This window comes from Paraphaeosphaeria sporulosa, assembly GCF_001642045.1.
Source record: "Paraphaeosphaeria sporulosa strain AP3s5-JAC2a unplaced genomic scaffold CC84scaffold_5, whole genome shotgun sequence".
In the NCBI taxonomy this organism is placed as follows: Eukaryota; Fungi; Ascomycota; class Dothideomycetes; order Pleosporales; family Didymosphaeriaceae; genus Paraphaeosphaeria; species Paraphaeosphaeria sporulosa.
The window spans coordinates 159,936-180,140 of record NW_017253364.1 but is presented as its reverse complement, the minus strand read 5'-3'; the positions used below and the strand labels follow the sequence as shown (position 1 = coordinate 180,140).

The window sequence follows — 20,205 nt, the reverse complement described above, 5'->3', positions numbered from 1 at the left end:
ACGCGCCAAGGTGGGCCGTCAATGTGGCTGAGAAGCCGTTCGCAGCCAATGAACCTAGACTTCAGTGCTCAGTTCTGGGCCTCCTGCGTTTGTCGATATCACTCGGTCCCAACGGATTCTCCCGTGTTGCAGAGTCAGTCAACCGCCTCAGCGAAAACATCTCCTGATACGGTAGGTGTTGTGAACTGTTGTCGCCCCTCTCCAAGATCGCCAGAAATCTCCGGAAGTAGGTCCCGGACCTAATCCTCATCAAGGCAATTCTCGATGCAGGGAGCCAAAAAGCGACATATTAACGAGTGCGACATTTGGAGCTCGGGCCGACTTCTAGAATGCCTCTCTCGCTCCAACGCGAGATCTGCCATGACAGTGTCAGCTCTCAACTTTGAACAATCCTTACCGGTCGAGTTATTCTAGCACGATGTTTTCTCCAGGCGACCATCCATACCGCATTGGACCGCAAAGTTGGAGTAACTTCACCTTCATACAAACATTCTGCAAGGAGTTGGGCATAGTATGACTTGAAAACACGAGTATAGAGGCTGGGATTGAACATGCAGAGGTTGGCTAATCACGTTTCGATTAGATAGAGTCGAGTAGAAGAGAGTGGCCGGATTGATATTCCACAAAAGAGAATTTGCTAGATTGTTGGACCTTTCAAGGCCGACAAGACTGCGGCCAATCAAGCAAGTCTCGTAGGCTCGAGTACATGCAGCACTTTCAAGCGCCTGCTTTCTCTGCATGACCCTTGATCAAACCCAAGCCCTTCGCCTCCCCCTCAACAATTTCAGGCAGCAGATCTTCCAGACTCTTCTGTTTGGGCGTCCAGCCGAGCAGCTTCTTTGCTCTCACAGCATCAGCCCGCGAGTTCGTACCAAGCAAGTACCCGCCTGCCTTGACTAATTTGTTGGTCTCCTCAACAGAAAGGCTGTCAATCTCCTCAGTGTCGATGAGCTTCTTATCCTTCGCGATCGTCGCGATCTTGCGTGAAATGTCACCCCAAAGGAAGCTGCCTGCTTCCGCGAAATAGTAGCCTTCCTCGTTCCACGTAGCTTTGCCGCCGCCGGGTTGCAAGGCCGCGGTCACGAGACCGAGAAATACATTGGAAAGATCTTGCACATGGACATGGTGCCAGATGTTCTGTCCAGCATTGACTTGGAACCCCTTCCCGCGCTTGAGCGTGGCTTTAGTGAGCTCGTACGCTTGCACGCTGCGCTGGTTGTCGGGGCCACGACCAGGACCGGAGATGGCCGGCGGACAGACGATGGCGGTGAAAATTTTCCCTGGGTTCTTCTCCGCAGCAGCGAGAATGATTTTGTCGACATTGCGGTGCTCGTAGTGATCAGGAAGCGAGGTGACCTCCTTGATACCGTCCCAGTCATTGTACACGTGAGAGCTTTGCTCGCCGTGCGACTTTGTGTCTGAGGTTGAGGTAGCTAAGATTCCAGTGCCGGATGTGTGGATCAGATAACCTGGCGATTGCTTCTGGGCTAGGCCTGCAATCAGCGCATTTGCGGCACCAGGGTGGTCTGCATTGGCGGTGTGCACAACGACGTCGGCATTGGCGGCTTCGCTGGTGAGTAGTTCTGCGCTGTCCAGGTCGCCGTACACAAGTCTGACTTTCGGGTATTGAGATGCGACCTTCGCACCTTTGTCGGAGTTGCGGACCAGTGCTGTAATTTCGAGGTCAGGGTAGGCGTGGGCGATGGCGTAGAAGGCATCTCCTCCGATATAGCCTGTAGCTCCAGTGCTGTAGAAGCATTAGAAGGCGAAGAAGTACATGTTCGATTGGACTGCTTCAAAGCAAGGCAATGTTCGAGGCTTCATGAAGAGAGCTTGCTGCCGCGGTACTCACATGAAAAGTTTGGTCATATTGCAAAGGCCTAGAATTACCGTCGATTGAGGTGTAGCAGAGGTGGAAGGCTCTCTGTGTATGTCTGAAGTTCCCAAGAATGAAACGAGTGGGTTTATATGCTCACTGTGCAAGAGGCCGGTAGGATGGGAGGCAGCCGTTGCGTGGGAACAAGCTCAGGCAGTAGTTCCCGTGCGAGCAATGATTTCGGTCGAGATTCGGAGTATGATTAGAAATTGACCCACGAGGTCAATGGAAGGTGCAGGAAATTCCGTTGCAAGAAGAACAATCCGAAGAGAGGCACGGAATCGGGGTAGCTTTTAGTCTGCCGTGGGGTCTCGTATGACTGACGCCATCGTTGTCGCATGGAGTCAACACCCAATGAGGATACATGCACCCCGAGCATCCGCGCCAGATACAATGCCAGTCTTCGAGCGGCCGTCTCTAGGCGCGGGGTTTGCGTTGTAATCCGTCCCCGTGAGATTGGTTGTGCAGGGATGGGAATGGACGAATGTTGGCTGACTAAGCGGAATTGAAGCTCAAGCTACGTCAAAGCAGTTGCGACTGGGGATGGAGCTGCCAGCACCGAGCCAACTCCGACAGTCGACCCTTTGCTGCACCTCAGAGTAGCCCGCCTTCACGGACGCCGTCATGGACATTGTACAGGCCGTCTCCGGCTACATCACGAAGATGGTGTCTGCCGGAGACAGCGCTGCGGCAGGCACCTCGGCCGCGAAGATGAAGATACTCCTGCTGGACAACAACACGGTAGGTCTGTCTGCTCCGCCTATGAGTTGCATGTGCATGTGCTAACCTGGTCCAGGTTTCGATCGTCTCTACTGCGACAACCCAATCCGCCCTTTTGAACCATGAGGTCTACCTCACCGAGTACGCGCCCCACAACCCCTCCCTGGGCGAATCCTGACCCTAGACCTACAGTCGAGTCGACAATCAGGCCAGAGAGAAGATGCGTCATCTTCGCTGCCTGTGCTTCGTGCGACCGTCGCCCGAGTCTATACAAAGCTTGATCGAGGAGCTGCGGGACCCCAAGTACGGGGAGTATCACATATGTGAGCTGGCGCAAAGGATACGCCATGTGGAGCGCCACGCTGACTGGGCGCAGACTTCAGCAACATCATCAAGAAATCATCCCTCGAGCGACTCGCAGAAGCCGACGACCACGAAGTCGTCCGCGCCGTGCAGGAATACTTCGCCGACTTCCTTGTCATAAACCCCGACCTCATGTCGCTGAGTCTGGGATTCCCGCAGCACAGGATATGGAGCGCGAATCCGGACACGTGGAATGCAGAGTCTCTGCAGCGATCGACCGAGGGTGTTTTGGCATTGCTCCTTGCTTTGAAAAAGAAGGCCTTGATCCGCTTTCAGAAGAACAGTCCTCTGGCTAGGAAACTGGCAACTGAGGTGCGATACAATATGACACAGGAGGAGCAGTTGTTCGATTTCCGGAAAACCGACACACCCCCAATACTACTGATCGTAGATCGGAGAGACGACCCCGTCACGCCGCTGTTGACCCAATGGACATATCAGGCAATGGTGCATGAGCTGCTTGGCATCAACAATGGTAGGGTCGACTTGCGCGATGTGCCAGACATACGGCCTGAGCTCAAGGTACGCCACCTTTGCGTGCCTGGTATGACACACTAATTTGCCATCAGGAAATTACTCTTTCGCAAGATCAAGATCCATTCTTCAAGAAGAACATGTACCTCAACTTTGGTGATCTCGGTCAGAATGCCAAAGAATACGTTGAGCAGTTCGCGTCCAAACAGCAAGGCTCACAAAAGCTCGATTCGATCGCGGACATGAAGCGATTCATCGAGGACTTCCCGGAATTCCGCAAACTGTCAGGCAACGTCACAAAACATGTGACTCTGGTTGGAGAGCTCAGTCGAAGAGTGGGAGAGGATAACCTTCTGGAAGTGAGCGAGCTGGAACAGAGTTTAGCTTGCACGGATAACCACTCCAGCGATGTAAAGTCTCTTCAACGCCTCATACAAGATCCAAAGATTCCCGCAGATAACAAGCTACGACTCACAGCCATATACGCTCTGCGGTACTCGAAGCACTCCTCCAACTCTACACCGATGTTGCTGGATCTGCTCGAGGTCGCCGGTGGTGTTTCCCGGCACCGCATTAGTCTCGTCAAGAAGCTATTAGCGTATCACAACTCCCTACAGGCTACTAATGTTGCCGGTGGTATCCCTGAGCTCTTCCAGCCAGGCTCATTCTTTGGTGGTGCTCGCGATCGACTAAAGGGCTTGAAGGGCGTTGAGAACGTATATACCCAGCATTCACCGCGATTAGAAGCAACACTGCAGGAGCTCATCAAGGGACGGCTAAACACACAGGTTTATCCGTTTGTCGAAGGTGGCGGATCCACCAAAGATAAGCCTCAGGACATCATCATCTTCATGGTGGGCGGAACGACATACGAGGAAGCGAAGATGGTCGCGCAAGTCAATGCAAGCTCACCTGGAGTCAGAGTAGTCTTGGGTGGCACAACGGTGCACAACAGCTCGTCCTTCTTAGAGGAGATCGCCGAATTCTGGCCAGAGCCGGACCCCGCGGCTGGTCGAACAAGACGATGAAATCGACCGTTCGTGGGAGCCGGGACAGTACTCGCATGTCTTACGCGTTGTCCGGACAACTTGGGTGGATTCTTAGACGGCATGCAGTTAGGTGTCAGGCGTAGCAGGCGTAGCAGGCGTAGCAGGCGTAGCAGGCGTTGGTGCTTGAGCTTACATCTTGTAGAAGAACGCGGTCATAGTTTGCGCATTATGATAGGCAATACCAGCAATCCAACTAAAAGTCTACGTATATGGTGGCTAGCTGTGCCCCTCTGTTGTTGGGCATCGAAATGCTGATGGCTGGTGATGGTCTACCTCACGCTACGATGCACGTGCCCTGGATCGATGGCTTACCATGTTCCCAGCCATTCGATTTTACAAGCAACCCATACGATTGTCGGTTTGTGGCTAGCAGTGTGCTGGGACATTGGCTGCGCTCACACTGCAGCTTCCCCGCACGCCACCAGGTCTACCCTTGGAGCCTTGAACATGTTCGAGCAATCGAGCTGAGTTTGTGCGACTAGAGTGGGCACGCAATGGGCGAGTTGTTACTCTAGTCCGATAAGAGGCACTGCTTGAGGTAGGGTCGGGGCCAGCTGAACAGTCACTTCCTGTGGCGCACACCAGCTCATGAAGCGTTTCAGCTTAGACGTGAACAAGATACAGTATCCCACGGTAAGTCCTCCGTCGGGAGTCTATTGGAAGACATGTATCTTCGGTACCCCAAATGACAAAATGCATATGTAGGCGCAAGTGGTAGAACTTACAGCGACAAAGATTCGCCAATACCTCAGCTGAGGTGTAGCATCTCGACTGTTCTATGACGCTCTAAGAAGCTGAACACGTACCCCGCAAAGACGGTCGCATGCGAGATCATAGAAGCAAAATGAAAAGGCTGGTAAGGGTGTGCTAACTCTCATCGCCTTAATCTCGCGAGAGATATAAAGGCAGCCAAGATCCTCTTCAATTTTCCAGGTATCTACATACTGCACACATCAAAGAACTTGCACTCTCGGCCGCGATCAAGTCCACCAGCATCTTCCTCTTCAATCAACTCTCATCCCATCTCCCGCCACCACTCTCCACCAGCTCCCCAAATGTCCGGCCCCTCGGTCGTCATCCGCGCCGGCACCGCAGCTCCAGCCGACGTCAAACCCTCGGCCGACGACACGTACGATTGGGCAACGATCCAGAAATCGCGGCCGAGCGCCAAACTCCTCAAAGCCACCGCCGGCAGCACCCTGCCCGTCTTCAGCCAGAAGATTCCGTACGACGACCAGACCAACGACCCGCCGACGCCGGCGAACAGCACCTTCAGGGTTGATGCGTCGCCGAGGTGGTTCAGCATCGTGAGCAGCGAGATTGACGACAAGGGGAACATGAATGTGACGCTGGGTGTCCAGGCGGGGAAGACGTTAGCGGCGGGCAAGGTCGTGGGCGTGGTGACGAAGTGGAGTGGGGCGGGGATGCCGGGGAGTGGGGGGAGGAGCGAGTACTACTACCAGCTGCAGTAGGGGGCTAGGTGGTGTGGAAGGGCAGGTTGGTGGTGTAGTCAAGACGAGACCTTGTCGAGGTGAGATTTCATACGCGATTCCATCGAAGTACTGCGGGCGGAGCAATGGTTTCGAAGGACTGACGAGACCGTGCTGTCTTGGCCATGGAACTCGTGAAGTGGTGGTTTGCGTGTCGTTATGCTTGTTGAAGTTGCCTGTGGCCTTTTTGTATCCAGAGACACAATGACTATCACGGCCGATCTGGTTCGGAAAATTCCCTTGGATTCTACGACTCGCGAGGGCGTGATGGTAATGCGTGCGACGACCGTACACGGCATTTGAAGGAAATCTCCGTGGGATGAGGCGCAATAGGCACGTACCGTGGTTCGTATCATGCAGATAGGATCAGACTAGGCTGTACACTCCACTCGTCAGACGGCGCACGGGAGCGCCGTCCATCTTGGTGAGACGAGACTGTGCATGCTCTGCGCCACTGCGGCAATTTTCAAGTCAACTTTCGGGGAAGCCAGCGCACGTGGATTCGGATGAGGGCACTGGTGCTGACTGTGTGCAGATGGCAATGCTTTTCAAATATGCTCCTGACCTTGAGCGAACAGACACACTCGTACACGGAGAAGAGGGGTACATGCGTGCCAATGAGAGCAGTGACTTATTCTTGTAACTCATAGTATGCTACTATCTGTCTGAGCAAGAGCTGGTTGTACAGGACAAGGATACGTGCTTTGAAGATGAGAGTGAAGGGTACTCGGTGTTTGAAGTCTTCTACGCCCGGCCTCATGGTCAGACGCTTGGCCTGTTTGCCCGTCCTTGTTCCCCTCCCATTGCTTCCTCGCATCCTCCAAGCGTGCACGACTAACCGCTCCGACCGCGCGCATGGCACAACATCGTACGTGGAACCAGTCGTCATAGCAGGATAGGAACCGCAAATGCCGGCATCGCCGGGACTGCGGTCGGTAGCGTCTGGCTGGTGGTCGTCGTCGTTGATGCCAATGCCGTTGAGGAGCTGTCCCCGGGGTTTGGCTGGTCGACGAACGAGTCGTCCGAGTCGACGCAGACAAAGTGCTTCCTCCCAGACATAGGGCGCTCTGTATGCGATGCAGCCGGAGACCAAAAAGATCAAGCTTCAACGCTTCTTGTCCTACTGTCGGACAGCTCTGCTACTATTGTGACTACCTTTACTTTGTCACTGACTGGTCTCACGACGCAGCTCTACTGTATTTGCCTCACCCACCTCGGAGAACAAGAGACAGTCCTCCTCTCCCAGCGAGCCCAGAGCCAGATCATCCCGTCGAGTGGTCGTCTGTTTCCTGTAGGGAAATCCAAGGTTGTACTGCCTGTCTGCAGCTGACGCAGAACCCACCCCCACAGCGCGGCAGCGGGACCATCCCGCCTGTCCTTCTCCAAGGAGGCTAGCGCTTCCATGCGTCTGGGTGATCAGATCATGCAATGCGCGGGAACAGCGATGGAAGATCATGGGTGGGGGGTTGCATGAAACGCGAGTCAGTGCGAGTCAGGGCACCGCAGGGCTGCGACGCAGGGGAAGACAAAACGAGACGGAGGACGGGCACGTCATGCCACAGCGTAGCATGAAGAGTCTGCTGTAGAAGAGGGAAAAGTGTAGGCGTCATTGGGACGCCTGCCTCGGCGCTGCAATAGTACAAACAACCTCAAGCACTCGGTCACCAAAGTAAAGCCAACAGCCATTCTGAAGATACTGCAGCCAGCCTCAGCCGGCCGCCGCTTGTATTATACGTAGAGATGCTGTATGCAAGTATGATATGCTAAAGCAACGTATTGGGTATCTGACAATCAAACGCACACTTCCCCTCTCCGTAATCTAACAAAATGAAATAAGCGATTATGCCATGCCTCGCGGCAGCGGTGTCTAAACGTGAGAGTTGCCATGCTGTGCACTGCTCTTCTCCCTGGGTACTGGACTACGATTGAAACGACGGGAAACAGAATGCCGGGACGCCAAACGATGATCGCAAGGGACGGATGGTAAAAGGAAAAGAGAATGATGTTGGAGAAAACGCCCCGAAGGTGTTAGCTCTCGGCGATGATAGGAGAGGAGGAGGCGTGCACCTGGAAGGTGGGCGTGGTGGGGAAGGTTTGCCCTGGTTGGGCGCTGTTCTGGAAGCTGTCGCCGTGGGTATTTGGGCGCGAGGCGGTACTGTTGTCGGGCCCAAGGTGAGGGTCTGGGATTTGAATGTCAAGCTGGGCTGTGTTAGCATGTGCAATGCCGTGTCAAAGTTGTGGTACGCACTGTCAGGTATCCCGTCCGCCGCAGAGGAATGATCCTCACACCCTCATTCTCCCCGAAGTTTTTGTTCCAATTCTCAATCCAGTCCTCGAGCTCGGCCAGCTTCCGCTTGACCTTGGTAAGCCCCGCGTCGTCCCACAGCCAAAAGGTAGCCACTCCCATGACGGCGTCCAGCCACGCCCTGAAGGTGAAGGGGTCGAATGCTTCCACCAGACTGTCGTTGATGCGCTGGACAATTTTCCTGAAATCCTCCTCTGAGATGAGCGGGTCCAGGATTTCAGGATAGAGGTTAGCGTAGGTGGGAGCCAGGTCGCCCTTGACCATCCAGTCGCGCTTTATCCGGATGATGCGGGTAGTGTCGTACAGGGGCGAGTTGAGCGGCACGTGTGGGTTCGAGTGGGGGAAGCACGGGTGCGAAGGGCCCCAGGGAAACTCGGAGGCGTCGTCTTGGTCGCCGTGCTCGTGGGAATGCATGGAATTGGGGCGCGAGGGCAGCGAGGCGCGGGTGGGCTGCTTGGACATGGGCGCGCCAGCCTCCAAGTCGCCGGGGCGGCCGCCGGGAATGGCGGCCTGGGGTGCGTCTGCAGGGGCTTGGTCGTGCTCCAGGGCCATGATGGGCGACTGTGGCTGCGAGTCGATGCGCAGGCTCCTGCGGTCACGCGGCAGGGCGATGCTGGTGCGACTGCGACTGCTGTCGGGGCCCGTGGAACGTTGGACGGCGAGGGAGGACGGCGCAGGGCTCTGGCGGCTCAGGCGCTGCTCCGGCAGCGTCAGCAGCGGATACTCGTCGCGCGTGTCGGGCTGGCGTTGCACGGGCAGGTTTGGCTCGTCGCGGGTGGGCGGGTGCTGCTGCTGCTGCTGCTGCTGCACTGCGAGGGCCCGGGGGGACGAGTTGACGGGGTTCCAGAGGCGCGAGGCGGGCGGGCGGGGCGGCGACGCGTGCAGCGAGCGGAGGCCGAAGAGGCGGTTGGTTAGGGACCAGCGGGCTGGCAGCGCTGCAGCAGCGGGAGGGTCGTGGGACGCCGTTGTGTTTGGTGGTGAGGATTCTGGGCCGCGCCAGCGAAGGGGTCGGCGGCGAAGCGTGCAGGTGCTCCGGCGGGCGTGGTGGTCTGGGCGGGCAGGACAGGCATGAGAGCGACGCAGAGGGAAACACGCAGCACACGACCGCCGGCGAGAGCGCGGCAGACGGGCAATATCTGTTCTGCGCGGTCTGTCCTGTCTGTTCCGTGCAGCGTGGCGGGGCCAGCGAGGGACGGGCGCGGCGTGTGTGCATGCGCAATGCAATGGCAGAGCGCGGAAAGCCACAGCGAGGCTCTGTCCACGTCCACCCCGGGGCAGGCCAGCAGACGAAACAAACTCTGGCACAGATTGGGCAGTGGCAGCCCTGCCCTGCCGTCATCGACGCATCTTGACCCACCAAGGCCTCCGTGCATCATGCCTCGCGCTCCGACGTCCTCGCCGATGCTCGTGCGAGCCCTGCCTGCCACGGCGCCCCAAAGGCCATCGTGACCATCGCTGCCACGGCATGCCATCCCTCTCCGCCCATGACCCCCAATTGGCCGCCCCGAACCCGTACCTGCTTCCGCCCTGCATGTGCCCACCATTCCCCCTCCTCGCCACGCCTCGCCAGCCCAGCCCAGACGCCCACGCTGACGTTTCGCTAGCAAAGACGTACCGGTTCCTGGCCGCCTCCAACGTCGCGCTACCCTCCAGGAACGCCTCATCCGCTTTGGGCCCAACCCAGCACCGTCCTGACGGATCGCTTGCGCATCGCCCTCCGACTGTCTATCGAATCTTGTGCCTAATTTCCTCCACCTTTATGCTCGACACCCACCCCTGCGCTGCCGCCGTCGTCCGTGTTGTGAAATGACTAGTGCCCCTGCGAGCATCATCCTTTCTGGCTGTGCCCATTTCCACATTGCCATTACCCAAGAAGCCGGCCCTGGCCTCACGTCCGAGGCATGCAACAAAATGAATCTGCCTCGTGTACAGCAGCTACTGTACTCCTACACCTATCTCAGGTGTGCACAGCATGGAAATCACTACCACTTTGGCCAAGAATCGTCTCCAACAAGCCATCCATTAGTGTGCTACGTAATTACACGACGCAGATATCCATAGTATCCCGTCGCTGCCGCTGCATGCAGTAGGTGTGCGTAACAAAGCAAGGTATACATGTCATGGTAAGATGTGCTTTTAGAGCTCGTGCCATCCGTAGCCCATCGAAGAAAAGTGCTCGCCGTCCATAGCCCGTCATGTATTCCATCAGCCATGTGCATACACAACAAAGTCCGTGTGCTGGAGTCAGAAAGCGCCCCTTATACCTCCGAGCCCCAGAAACTGCCTGCTGATCCGTGTAGGGTATCGTGTCTTCCCATCCTATATCCGTCGTGAGCCCCGACCGCCGCTAGAACTTTGTACAGTAGGTCCGCTGGCATAAGACCAAGGGTGCGAGATTGCCTGCGTGCTGGTGCACCTCCGCGTATAAGAGTGCCATGTCTACGCCGTTTTGTTGGCGGCCGCCTGCATGCGTCGCATCGCTTCGCGGTGTACGTCAAGCATCTCGTTGCTCCTCATCATGTTGTGTCTCATCGACTCTCGATGATGCGCCATCGCAGCCTGCTGCTGCTGCTCCATCTCCTTTTGTCTCTTCGCGTTCATCATGGCCGCCCGCTGCTGCTCTTCTCGACTCGCTGCATTCTGCAAAGGCACACCGGTACCGGTCGCTTGAATCGACCCTCTCCATCCCGCAAGTAGCTCCTCCCGTCTCTGGTCCGAGCCCGACCCGACCGTCCTCTTCGGCTGATGAGAATCGAAATTCTCCACGGGAGGACCAACTGCCCAGCTGCTCTTCTTCCACTTCTGCGCCGCCGAAGGGGGCTTCTGGTGCTTCAGCACGCGCTTTCGTTGTGCCAGCGTCATGTCCTCGTCGGCTGTCGCTGTCAAGTCACTGGATGAGCTGATATGCTGGTTAAAGTTCTGCGTGGATACACGGTTACGCATCAGCGACTCGCGGTGACCCATCAGAGTCTGCGTCTTGCTGGGGGCTTGGATGGGAACAGACGAGACCCGCCTTCCAAGTTCCCCCAAGGGCTGTTGCGATATTGCTGCCGGAACTTCACTTTGAGACTGCCTTGCCGAGTTTGAGTTGATCTGCATGAAAGCGTTCTTCCTGTGTACGTTGCTATCGCTAGATATTCGCTTCGAGGCTCGTTTAGCTACTGCAAACGGCTGTGCGATGCCTTCGCTCACTGGAGCGGGTTGCTCATGGTCAAGCTGGGCGCCAGGCGAGCTTGGCTCGGAAATATCGTCAACTTCTGGTTTGTCGGCGACTTCGAGATGCTTCGCCCATTCGTTAGTCCGGTAGGATTGTGCGACCTTAGAGAGACGAGGTCGCAGTACATTCGGAAGGTCTTCGACACCAGATTGCGCTGAAGCAGACTTTTCGCTGTCCTCTTTGACCAGAGTGTCGTGTCGTAGACGAGGACTTCGAGGAGAGTGGATTTCCGATCCTGCAACGTCGTGTTTCGGGTCAGTGCTGACGGTAAGGGACTGGCAGGGGCCACTCTGAGAAAGCGAAGACGCCGATCCATAAGTGTTTGATCCCTCGTCCAGTGACTCCGCGGATTGTACGTCGATTGTCGGAGTGCTAGAGGATATTGCTGGATCTTCCCCAAGAGCAAGACGGTTGCTATCTCCTACTTCGCCTTGATCGTTCAACTTCAAGCTCGACATGTAGATTGTTGGATCCTCCGTCTTGCTATCATCATTCACAAATGACGAAGGCCGGGATAACTGTGGTAAGGATATCCTATCCTCTTCGTCCAATGTAGCCGCAACAGAAGATCTGCGGTCATCCTCAATCTGCGAAAGCATCACTACATCCTCCGCTTGAAAACCATCGACTGATGATCTAGCTGTCGACATGCGCTTCATTGTCGGTTTCCCGGATGCGCGACGAGATATTGATGGTTCATCTGCTAACGGCGTTTCCACTTCAGTATCCGGCAAGGCAGATACGGAGGCATTGTCCGAAGTATGTGACATTGCATCGTCTTCCTGCGGAATCTTGAATGGGAGGGGTATAACGACGGGAGGTGGAGGGGGAGAAGATGATGGCTTGAGTGAACCTGTGACGGAGACAGTTCGAGACACGCGCGAAGAAGTAACTGCCTCCGAAGACGGCCGCGCGCTGTTGGAACGACTGATATCAGTGGACCGAGCGACAGGTGCTCCCGTTGCATCGACTGGTCGGATCTCATCATCTTCGTGCAATGATGCAACAGCCACAACGGCCTGCTTCTTCTCGGACTCTGCCAGGTCCACCTTTGAATCATAAGCGGTTGCGGGGTAGTCCTTCTCGTTCAGACTTGAGGCAGAACCAGACTCGCCACTGGAGCCTGGCGCACCTGTCTCCCCATACGTAGCCTCCCATTCACGGCGTTCCTTCTGGAATTTGTCTTCGATCTCCCGGCCAAGTTCTGCCTCGTGTAGTCTTTGGCTCTGTGCCTGTTCTTGTTCTTGCTCTTCTCTCTTGGCTCGGCGCTCTTGGACGAGTCTCCACAGGCGAAGCTGTGATATAACACCGAAAACTGTAAGGATAACGACGCCTGCTAGTTCGGCCTTGAGCCCTTTCGTCAGTGGGTACGTAGTAGTGTTGAGAGGGAAGACGTCAGGATTGAGGTTCCAGAGAAATAGCCAGAACTCCTTCCAGCCTGCACGGCTGAAGCAGTCGACACCCAACATCGCGATCGTAGCGCCAGAGAATGATATCGCGCCGATTAGCCCGTATGTCCGTGTGTAATGTGAGAATGACAGGGAGTAGCCTGCTACGCTCATACAGCCGATGAAGATGGCCCGGCCGGTAGTCGAAGTAATCACTCCCCCCTCTTTTAATGACAGGAACCACATGCTGACACAGAAACCTCCGAGAAGGCATCCCAATCCTTCGGTGAGGTCGGTGAAGATCAACGCTAGCCCTCCAAAAAGCATTCCTGTGACGAACGCTGCGACGAAGAATGCCCCTTGAACAGCGTTTGAGACTGGGGGACTCATAAGGTAAATGATCAGCACTAGATTGTATTAGTTTGAGTCGATATAGAAGCTATATACACTTACCAGTCACGGCGAGCGAGGCCAGGTATGCTGCGGAGCCGAAGACATAGATCCATTTGTTCTTGATGCCGACGACGGCATACAGGGCGCCTGAAATTAAGAGTATTGCGCCAATCAATCCGAGAGCTGGGGTGATTTTTGGATGAAGTGGAAGAGGGTCTTCTGAGACATTGCCTGAATCGGTTCCATTGGTAAGCGAGCCCGTGGAGATCGCGGTCGCGCTTGGCGATGCTGAGACTGAGGTGGAAGTCGCGATTATCGAAGAGCGGGAGGCAGGTTCCCCAGTTGTTGACTGATGGTTGAATGCTGATTGCGAGACAGACGACTCACGAGGACGAGATGTAGAGGATGATCGTTCGGGATCAGATGTCGTGGTGATGACAGAGGTAGGTTCACTGCCATCCTGTCGACGCGCCAATGGGAAGCGGGGAGCTGCTATGACCGTGTGAAGGCAGACGAGAAGCGCGATTATAATTAGAAGAATTCGAAAGGAGCGCATGGCGAGATGCGTTTAATCGACAATGGCCATGCGAGTCGATGTTGCTGAGATGCTAGAAGTGTGCTGAAAGGTGGGAAGGCGCGGATGCGATCGCGGAAGGCTCGACGGACACTGTGAAGGAGTGACGAAAGGAAGAGAACGGATGGTAAGGACGGTGAGGTAATTATTACTTGGTGTCAAAGGAATGGACGCCGGCAAAGACACGCAGCCAGTCTGTGGAACTGGTCGCAGGAGAGGTGCAGAAGTGCAGCTGCAGGAAAGCTCAAAGTTAAGGATGAGAGGGCAGGGATACCTATCGCCGATAAAGTCCACATGTACGAGCGGGCCATCAATTGGCAGAGCTCAGTGAGCGGGAACCTACAGGGAGCTTGGGCCGTCGAAGTTGCAGAGAGTCAGAGACCGATTCATGAGTTCTCGTCCCAAAGCGCTACGCCGTCAAACGGTTGTATCGAATTAGGACGCGCCTACGCTACCTGGAGTATGGTCTGGAGCCTTGCGAAATTGGACCAAGCCACCTTTGATCGTCTTTTTCGCGCCAAATCTTCAGCTGTGCCTTGTTAGACACGAAGAAGTTGGTCAGCCAATGGTTTCGGCTTCGCGCAGAGTCAAAAGGGAGGGGCCATGGCAAGTCGCATCCGATGCGCCCGCAGCTACGACTGGTCACCTCTTTCAGCGCGATGAATGCCAGAGCGCGAGCACCTGTCAGTCACCGTGGCTGAGCCGAAAGCGTGGCGCCATGAACGACAGGTTCCCCTCGGAGCAGACTGCATGAAGTGCCAGCCTGAAAGTTGGAAGTTGATGAAGGACGCGTCGCGAAACACGCGAAAAGTCATTAGCCAAGGGCCAATCAGGGAACCGGCGCATTGCGCTATTCCTGCTATGGGCTGCATGATTCGCTGGGATTTGCGCCCATCCCGCTGGCGCGTTCCGGAAGAGTGCTTTTGGGAGCCGTGCATGAGGGTGCCCAAGCCCTGCATAAAGCCCTCCCCTCCGTGGAGAAGCCGTGGTGGAACCACCTCAGGAGGCGGTGCTGCGCAGACGTTTCACCGGGAAAGCAAATATCAAAAGATGACGGGTTGGGGAGAAGTGGTGTCATTGCGAACCAAGAAGGTGTGCAGCCGAGTTGACGTTGGTCGCTCGGGAGCGGACCTTATGATCGACGCGATGCCGGAGATCCTGCTCTGTGCTTCCACATCCATGCGCCAAAGAAGCGACTTCGCGTATATAACTTTTTTGGGTTCTACGATCCCGTTGACTCAAACCTACTCACGGACCGTAGAGGTGGTTCTCGTAGTTAGTAGATCGATCTCACTTCCACCCATTGCTTGCTGCATGCATAGTGAGACGGCATTCTGCGTTGTCAGTTGTTTCAGTCGACCATCCCGAGAGGGCAGTAAAACAAATGCTTCTGTAACACGACTCCTAGCTCATGCATAGCTCGATGCGGTGGACAGAACTACGAACTTTTCCGACCGTTGCACGCCTTAGACGTTGCTTTAGACGTGAGCACCATGTTACACTTTCGATCGAATACTGGCCGGGGATTCCGTCATTCCCTCTCTACGTCAAAGGCTCAGGAAAGGACTCCGTAGCAGCAGCCCTCATGCACCGGGCGAGCCGCTAGCAACCAAACAGACGCTGTCGACCGCTCCGAACCCTGCAGCCACACCTCCCTCTTCGCTTTGATCGCCTTTGGTTCGAAGAAGATATCCAGCTTCCCAATTTGCTAAGATCTGGCCCGCGTCCTTGTTATCGGCCCCATTTCGCCATAAGCACACGCCATATACCCCCAGTTCCCCGATCACACCACCCCGCTGTAACTCCCCGTTCCGAAAGATGGCGTTCGTCAGCGGAGGCGGCTCTATCATTTCCATCAGAATGTACGCTGGCCAATGTGTCTGCGGGAGTTTCTCGAGGAAAGCAGGAATAGCCTTTCGGTAGACATTGTTTCCTCCACCCTCGCGTTGCGGTTTCAGTACATATCGGGACGCAGATTCTGCGTTTTGAGCCAGCTTCTTGGCTTCTTGCCCCGCCTCAGTATCGTCAAGCGGATATATCGGTGCAAACGTTGAGAGCACCTTCGAAGCCACCTTGTCGTCCGGCAGAAACCGCTTCAAGTGCGGAGAATGCGGGGTCGCAAGGACTTGCTGGACCTTCTTGCATCCAGCAAGGTGCGTCAGCACACTCGGGCACTTGATTGCTCTGCTCTTCTCCAGATGAAGCCGTGCATCCCACTCTTTCTCCTCTGGGTAGTCGTCCGGCGAGTAGCCGGCTCGGAAATAGATGGTAGTGACTTCATAAGTTGTGGAAGGTGAGCTGGGGGGCGTGTAAAGCAGTGTACGTTCTTGGTCCAATTTCGTGTGCAACAACGTTTGTTCGAATGGCAATCGGAAAGCGCGTACGTCGTTTTCTTCGAACAGTGCATACTCGAGATGCCTCTGATCGAACACGTTCCTCTCGGGATTCTGAACCACGAACAGTACGCATAGGGAACGCCCGGTCTTTGAAGGTCCATACGCCCTGTGCGCTGCAGCAAGGCCTTGGGCTAGGGAAGAAGCTGACTTGCTTTGGCGAAGGGCTTCTTCCTTGATGATAGACGTTGCAGACGATGGATACGCGTCAATCGAAAGTAGGTACTTGTGCAACCTTGATACCTGGGAGGACAGGCCACCAAATGATGAGGCAATGGTGTTGAACTCTACTTGTTTGAGACCGGAGGAGGAAGCGCTGGTCTGGTCCGTGTGAACCATATAATCTGAACGGAATAGCCCGAGCGAGAGGTCCTACATCAGGTAAGATACCATGCATTTGATGGGCTTACGATCGACATACCTGAACGTATCCCTCTTTCTTGACTGCCAAGTGGGTTTGCCAAAGTTTCCCCACAAACTCATCGATGTCGACAAGTCTGCAAGCAGAGTCAGCCCATAATAACCTTAAATGGGTGTTGGACAACACCACATTGAAGCAAGTGAAGCAACACATCCAGATTGGCATTCCAGACTCACTCTTCAACGATGCCTTTCAGCCAATCTTCATCTCGGGCTATTGCGGAGTACAACTCATTGTAAGCTGTCTGAATTGCCAACCCGTCTTCGAAGCAGTTTTGTGGGAACAAACTCGGGAAAAGAGTGACTGGTGCTGTAGCAGCAAGCACTCCTGCAGGATCTTGGTCCGGTTGCACGAATGACGGAGCCGGCCGCACGGCTAGTCCATGAGCAATCGACCAGTCTTTCAAGTTCGTCAATAAGTACTCCTGTTCTTCTGAAGACAGCCCCGGTGGATAGCTGTCATGAGGAGAAGATCCCATCGTAGCTATGTCTTATCGTTCGAAAGTTGCAAACAAGTACAGTAGGTGGGGTGAATGAATTAGTAAAATGACCGAATCCGCGCTAAGCGATTTCCTCTTGTGAGCGCCGGATATCGGAAAGAGCTAATGCAAGGCGCCTCGGGTCGGCTGTCGCAGCTGGAAATGCAGCAAGGAACTACGACAGAAAAGCACATCGTGAGATGCATTCACAAGCCCAGAGCCCTGCCGATGGGCGTTTCACCTAGGCTATCGTGCAGTCACGTGGTTGTTTAGCCTCTGCGCTTGGACCACTTGTGGAAGAGCGGTTGCTTACTCTTGCCGTCTCAAACGACAACCACAAACATGACCAAACCTCCACACGTGAGCGATTTTGATCATCTAGAAGAGATTGTATCGATACATGCTTCTGAGCGTTATCATAGGAAAGAGATTAACACCCCTTGCGACGCTCCTCCAGCTTCAAGTTGCGGTTATCTAAGTCACCGACTGGCCATTGACAAGCTCACAGACAAACAACCGAATCAGGACTCGGCTGAGTAACTGGCTCACTTTCAGGACATAACACCTTGACATTCTTCTTTTCGAATTGAGTCCAGTTTGGCCTTCTTGCTCTCGAATGCTGCCTGGGCCACTGCGCTGCTCGTGGCTTGTCATATATCAGGTAGCCCTCTGAGCTAAAAAGGTGATAAGACCCGAAAATGGACAATGTCGCCGCCAAAAACACCCACACCTGTTCGTTGGGCTCTGAGGCTCGCAACAGCGGCAAGCGACAGAAAAGAGCGGCACTAATCGTCGCAATGCCCGCGGAGCGCGCAGAAGAACGGTACACGCTACCAGTAACTGCGTCACCGACTTCCAGCCGGAATCCTTACGAGCATCTTCTTCACTGGGACCGAGATGACGGAGACAAAATAGTCGAGTGGGACAAAGAAAGCTGGGGTCAGAGTGATGACGAGGAAGAAGAGGATGACGACGAAGCCACCCATGTCCGTGATACAATGGAAGATGAAGACACTTCAGAAGGAATTGAATACAATGACCTGGACGCTGCAGAAAGTGCGATCCGGCAGAGTACGCTGCAGTCGCACCGGAAGGTTGGCAAGGTTCCTGAGGAATCCGTTATCAAAATCATCAACGAGAGCATGGAGACTTTCGCGAATAAATGGTCTCCAGCCAAAGATTTAGAGCTGGTGTCTAATGCCGACGAGCAATCTCTTGATCCAATTCGTCTATGGGAGGACGCCGAAGCTCTCGGTCGCAGAGAAGTACTAGTAGAAAAGTACAAATTCGATATTCAACTATACGAGAGCAAGCTAGACACTCTGGCAGCTGAGATCTGCAAGATCCCTCAGAGCTCCGAGATGCAGGTCCGTCACCACTGTAGAAATCTCGAGATGCATGTGCATAATCTCGAACGCACAAAATGGTTCTTGTCCATATACGGATTACCTCCAGCAGCATCTGAGCATGGCAGTACTGAGGAGCAGCACGCAAATATGACGCCAGGACCAGCTCGGCAGCATTTTGAGGTCATTGATCTGGGATCAAGTTCAGAATCCTCAGATGGCGATGACAGAGAGATGCTTGTGGACGCTGAAGAACAGGTCACCGGGGACAAAGCTATCAATGCTGCGGGTACGATGCGAAAACCACACCCAGAAACTGATCCTGAATTAATTGTGGGCCAAATTTCGGCTGCGACACCAGATGTAACCACACCAAGAACACCTACACTCACGCGACTGTGGAATCTCACTCCTGAGCCCGAGATTATCTCATCGATTGAATCGAACGGGAACCTGCTTTCGTCGGTCGCACGAAATCCAAGCTCAAGGTCACAATTGCAACAACCCCTCAGAAATAGGCCTGAAGTAGCGTCCATTTTGACGGTCTCAAGCTGGAACATGGAAGACCTAGTTGCTACCATGGATCGTAAGAGAGTCATAATGAAAGTAATGCTCGACATGGGTTCCCAAGAGCGTGAGATGATTCACAACAGGATTAGAGCCTTAAAGAAGTCGAATCTCCTCAAGGAAATCAGCACGTGCATCGATATGCTATTTCACAATGAGCAGAAGATGCTGGGTGTATTGCCATCAGACCTGCCAAAGATCAGGACCATCACCAATTTCTTCCTCTGCTGGTGGTTCGCCGATAACTATATGTACAAATTGCCCACTGAAGAACAACTCCACGAACTGGCGACCGAGCTTTACCAGACCGATGATCTTGAGCTCTTCTACGACTGGGTACATTACATTCTACATAAAACCTTCAGCGAAGAAGCATTCCGGAATGCGCACGCCCCTTCAAAGGAGGAGGTCATCGTCATATCTGACGACGAAGACCAAGCTATCAAGTCACCACCAGCACAGAGGAAGTCTCAATCGAAACGAGTGCAATCACGGCGTAAAACTGTAATTCTAGATTAAACGAGAGAGTAAAGCGGCCAAGATAGGGACTCTCTGAAAGTGACAGGCTGCTGCATTGGCGCTCTCGATAGTTGGGGTACAGGAGGCAGTGCCTCAGACTTCCTCACCGCCACGAATGTTTTCCTATCAGGTCTTAGTCAGAACTTGACGAGAAGGATTGAAGCTAGTAACCCGCCGTTCAACATGAGGTGAACAGACTTTGTCAGATTATGTGTACACCTGGCGTCCGTTAGCTCCACCATGGACACATGGTTTCAATTTATATACCCCGGCCGACTAGCGGCCTTAACCGATGCTTCGAGAAATGAGTTAACCGAGGACCACTCGTGACACTGGGCCGGCAACCGACAACGGAGCAACGGATTTTGGAAACTTGAGCGATCTGGTGGCATGAGATCAGATTGTGTGCCCACCATTGAACGATGGAAAGAATACAACGTCTAAGATGTTCGGCTTTGAAATGCAGAGCGCTAGGTAGACGGTCGGCACCTGCGGCACGATTGCTTGTTTCGTTCGTCATGGTCGGCAAAAGCGGGGGCTTGCGGCAGTCATTGATGATCTCGACCTCGCCGTGCTACTCTAGAGTATTTGGGAATCGGCTGGAGGTCGGCGCAGGGTTCAATGAGCGCAGC

At 54.6% G+C, this 20,205-nt stretch overlaps 7 protein-coding genes across 7 annotated transcripts; 3 read left to right on the top strand and 4 right to left on the bottom strand.

The window, feature by feature from the left end:
- Window positions 1–635: 635 nt before the first annotated feature.
- Window positions 636–2,069, bottom strand: CC84DRAFT_721776 (NAD(P)-binding protein). The gene is made up of 3 exons (XM_018187166.1): window positions 1,977–2,069; window positions 1,853–1,920; window positions 636–1,747 (listed from the first exon to the last, which is right to left on the bottom strand). The coding sequence occupies exons 2-3, from the start codon at window positions 1,867–1,869 to the stop codon at window positions 718–720; spliced, it is 1,047 nt and encodes a 348-aa protein (XP_018035772.1). The 5' UTR covers window positions 1,870–1,920; window positions 1,977–2,069; the 3' UTR covers window positions 636–717.
- Window positions 2,070–2,220: 151 nt separating this feature from the next.
- Window positions 2,221–4,676, top strand: CC84DRAFT_1144740 (vacuolar protein sorting-associated protein 45). Its single transcript, XM_018176467.1, has 5 exons — window positions 2,221–2,617; window positions 2,673–2,737; window positions 2,789–2,919; window positions 2,973–3,481; window positions 3,529–4,676. The coding sequence occupies exons 1-5, from the start codon at window positions 2,501–2,503 to the stop codon at window positions 4,459–4,461; spliced, it is 1,755 nt and encodes a 584-aa protein (XP_018035771.1). The 5' UTR covers window positions 2,221–2,500; the 3' UTR covers window positions 4,462–4,676.
- A 2,983-nt stretch (window positions 4,677–7,659) lies between these two features.
- On the bottom strand, window positions 7,660–9,749 carry CC84DRAFT_1205218 (uncharacterized protein; the record flags this gene model as incomplete). The annotated part of the gene is made up of 3 exons (XM_018181958.1): window positions 7,660–8,171; window positions 8,221–9,575; window positions 9,635–9,749. 3 exons carry the CDS (start codon window positions 9,747–9,749, stop codon window positions 8,001–8,003), a joined length of 1,641 nt encoding a protein of 546 aa, XP_018035770.1. The 3' UTR covers window positions 7,660–8,000.
- An 857-nt stretch (window positions 9,750–10,606) lies between these two features.
- Window positions 10,607–13,923, bottom strand: CC84DRAFT_721528 (uncharacterized protein). Its single transcript, XM_018187164.1, has 2 exons — window positions 13,336–13,923; window positions 10,607–13,289 (listed from the first exon to the last, which is right to left on the bottom strand). Exons 1-2 carry the CDS (start codon window positions 13,829–13,831, stop codon window positions 10,717–10,719), a joined length of 3,069 nt encoding a protein of 1,022 aa, XP_018035769.1. The 5' UTR covers window positions 13,832–13,923; the 3' UTR covers window positions 10,607–10,716.
- Window positions 13,924–14,346: 423 nt separating this feature from the next.
- On the top strand, window positions 14,347–15,472 carry CC84DRAFT_721556 (uncharacterized protein). The gene has a single exon (XM_018187165.1). It carries the CDS (start codon window positions 14,513–14,515, stop codon window positions 15,266–15,268), a length of 756 nt encoding a protein of 251 aa, XP_018035768.1. The 5' UTR covers window positions 14,347–14,512; the 3' UTR covers window positions 15,269–15,472.
- On the bottom strand, window positions 15,102–17,332 carry CC84DRAFT_1144731 (glutathione synthetase large chain). The gene is made up of 3 exons (XM_018176466.1): window positions 16,840–17,332; window positions 16,664–16,739; window positions 15,102–16,614 (listed from the first exon to the last, which is right to left on the bottom strand). The coding sequence occupies exons 1-3, from the start codon at window positions 17,139–17,141 to the stop codon at window positions 15,433–15,435; spliced, it is 1,560 nt and encodes a 519-aa protein (XP_018035767.1). The 5' UTR covers window positions 17,142–17,332; the 3' UTR covers window positions 15,102–15,432.
- Window positions 17,333–18,139: 807 nt separating this feature from the next.
- Window positions 18,140–19,573, top strand: CC84DRAFT_1091103 (uncharacterized protein; the record flags this gene model as incomplete). The annotated part of the gene is made up of 2 exons (XM_018174387.1): window positions 18,140–18,727; window positions 18,911–19,573. The coding sequence occupies 2 exons, from the start codon at window positions 18,140–18,142 to the stop codon at window positions 19,571–19,573; spliced, it is 1,251 nt and encodes a 416-aa protein (XP_018035766.1).
- Window positions 19,574–20,205: the final 632 nt, after the last annotated feature.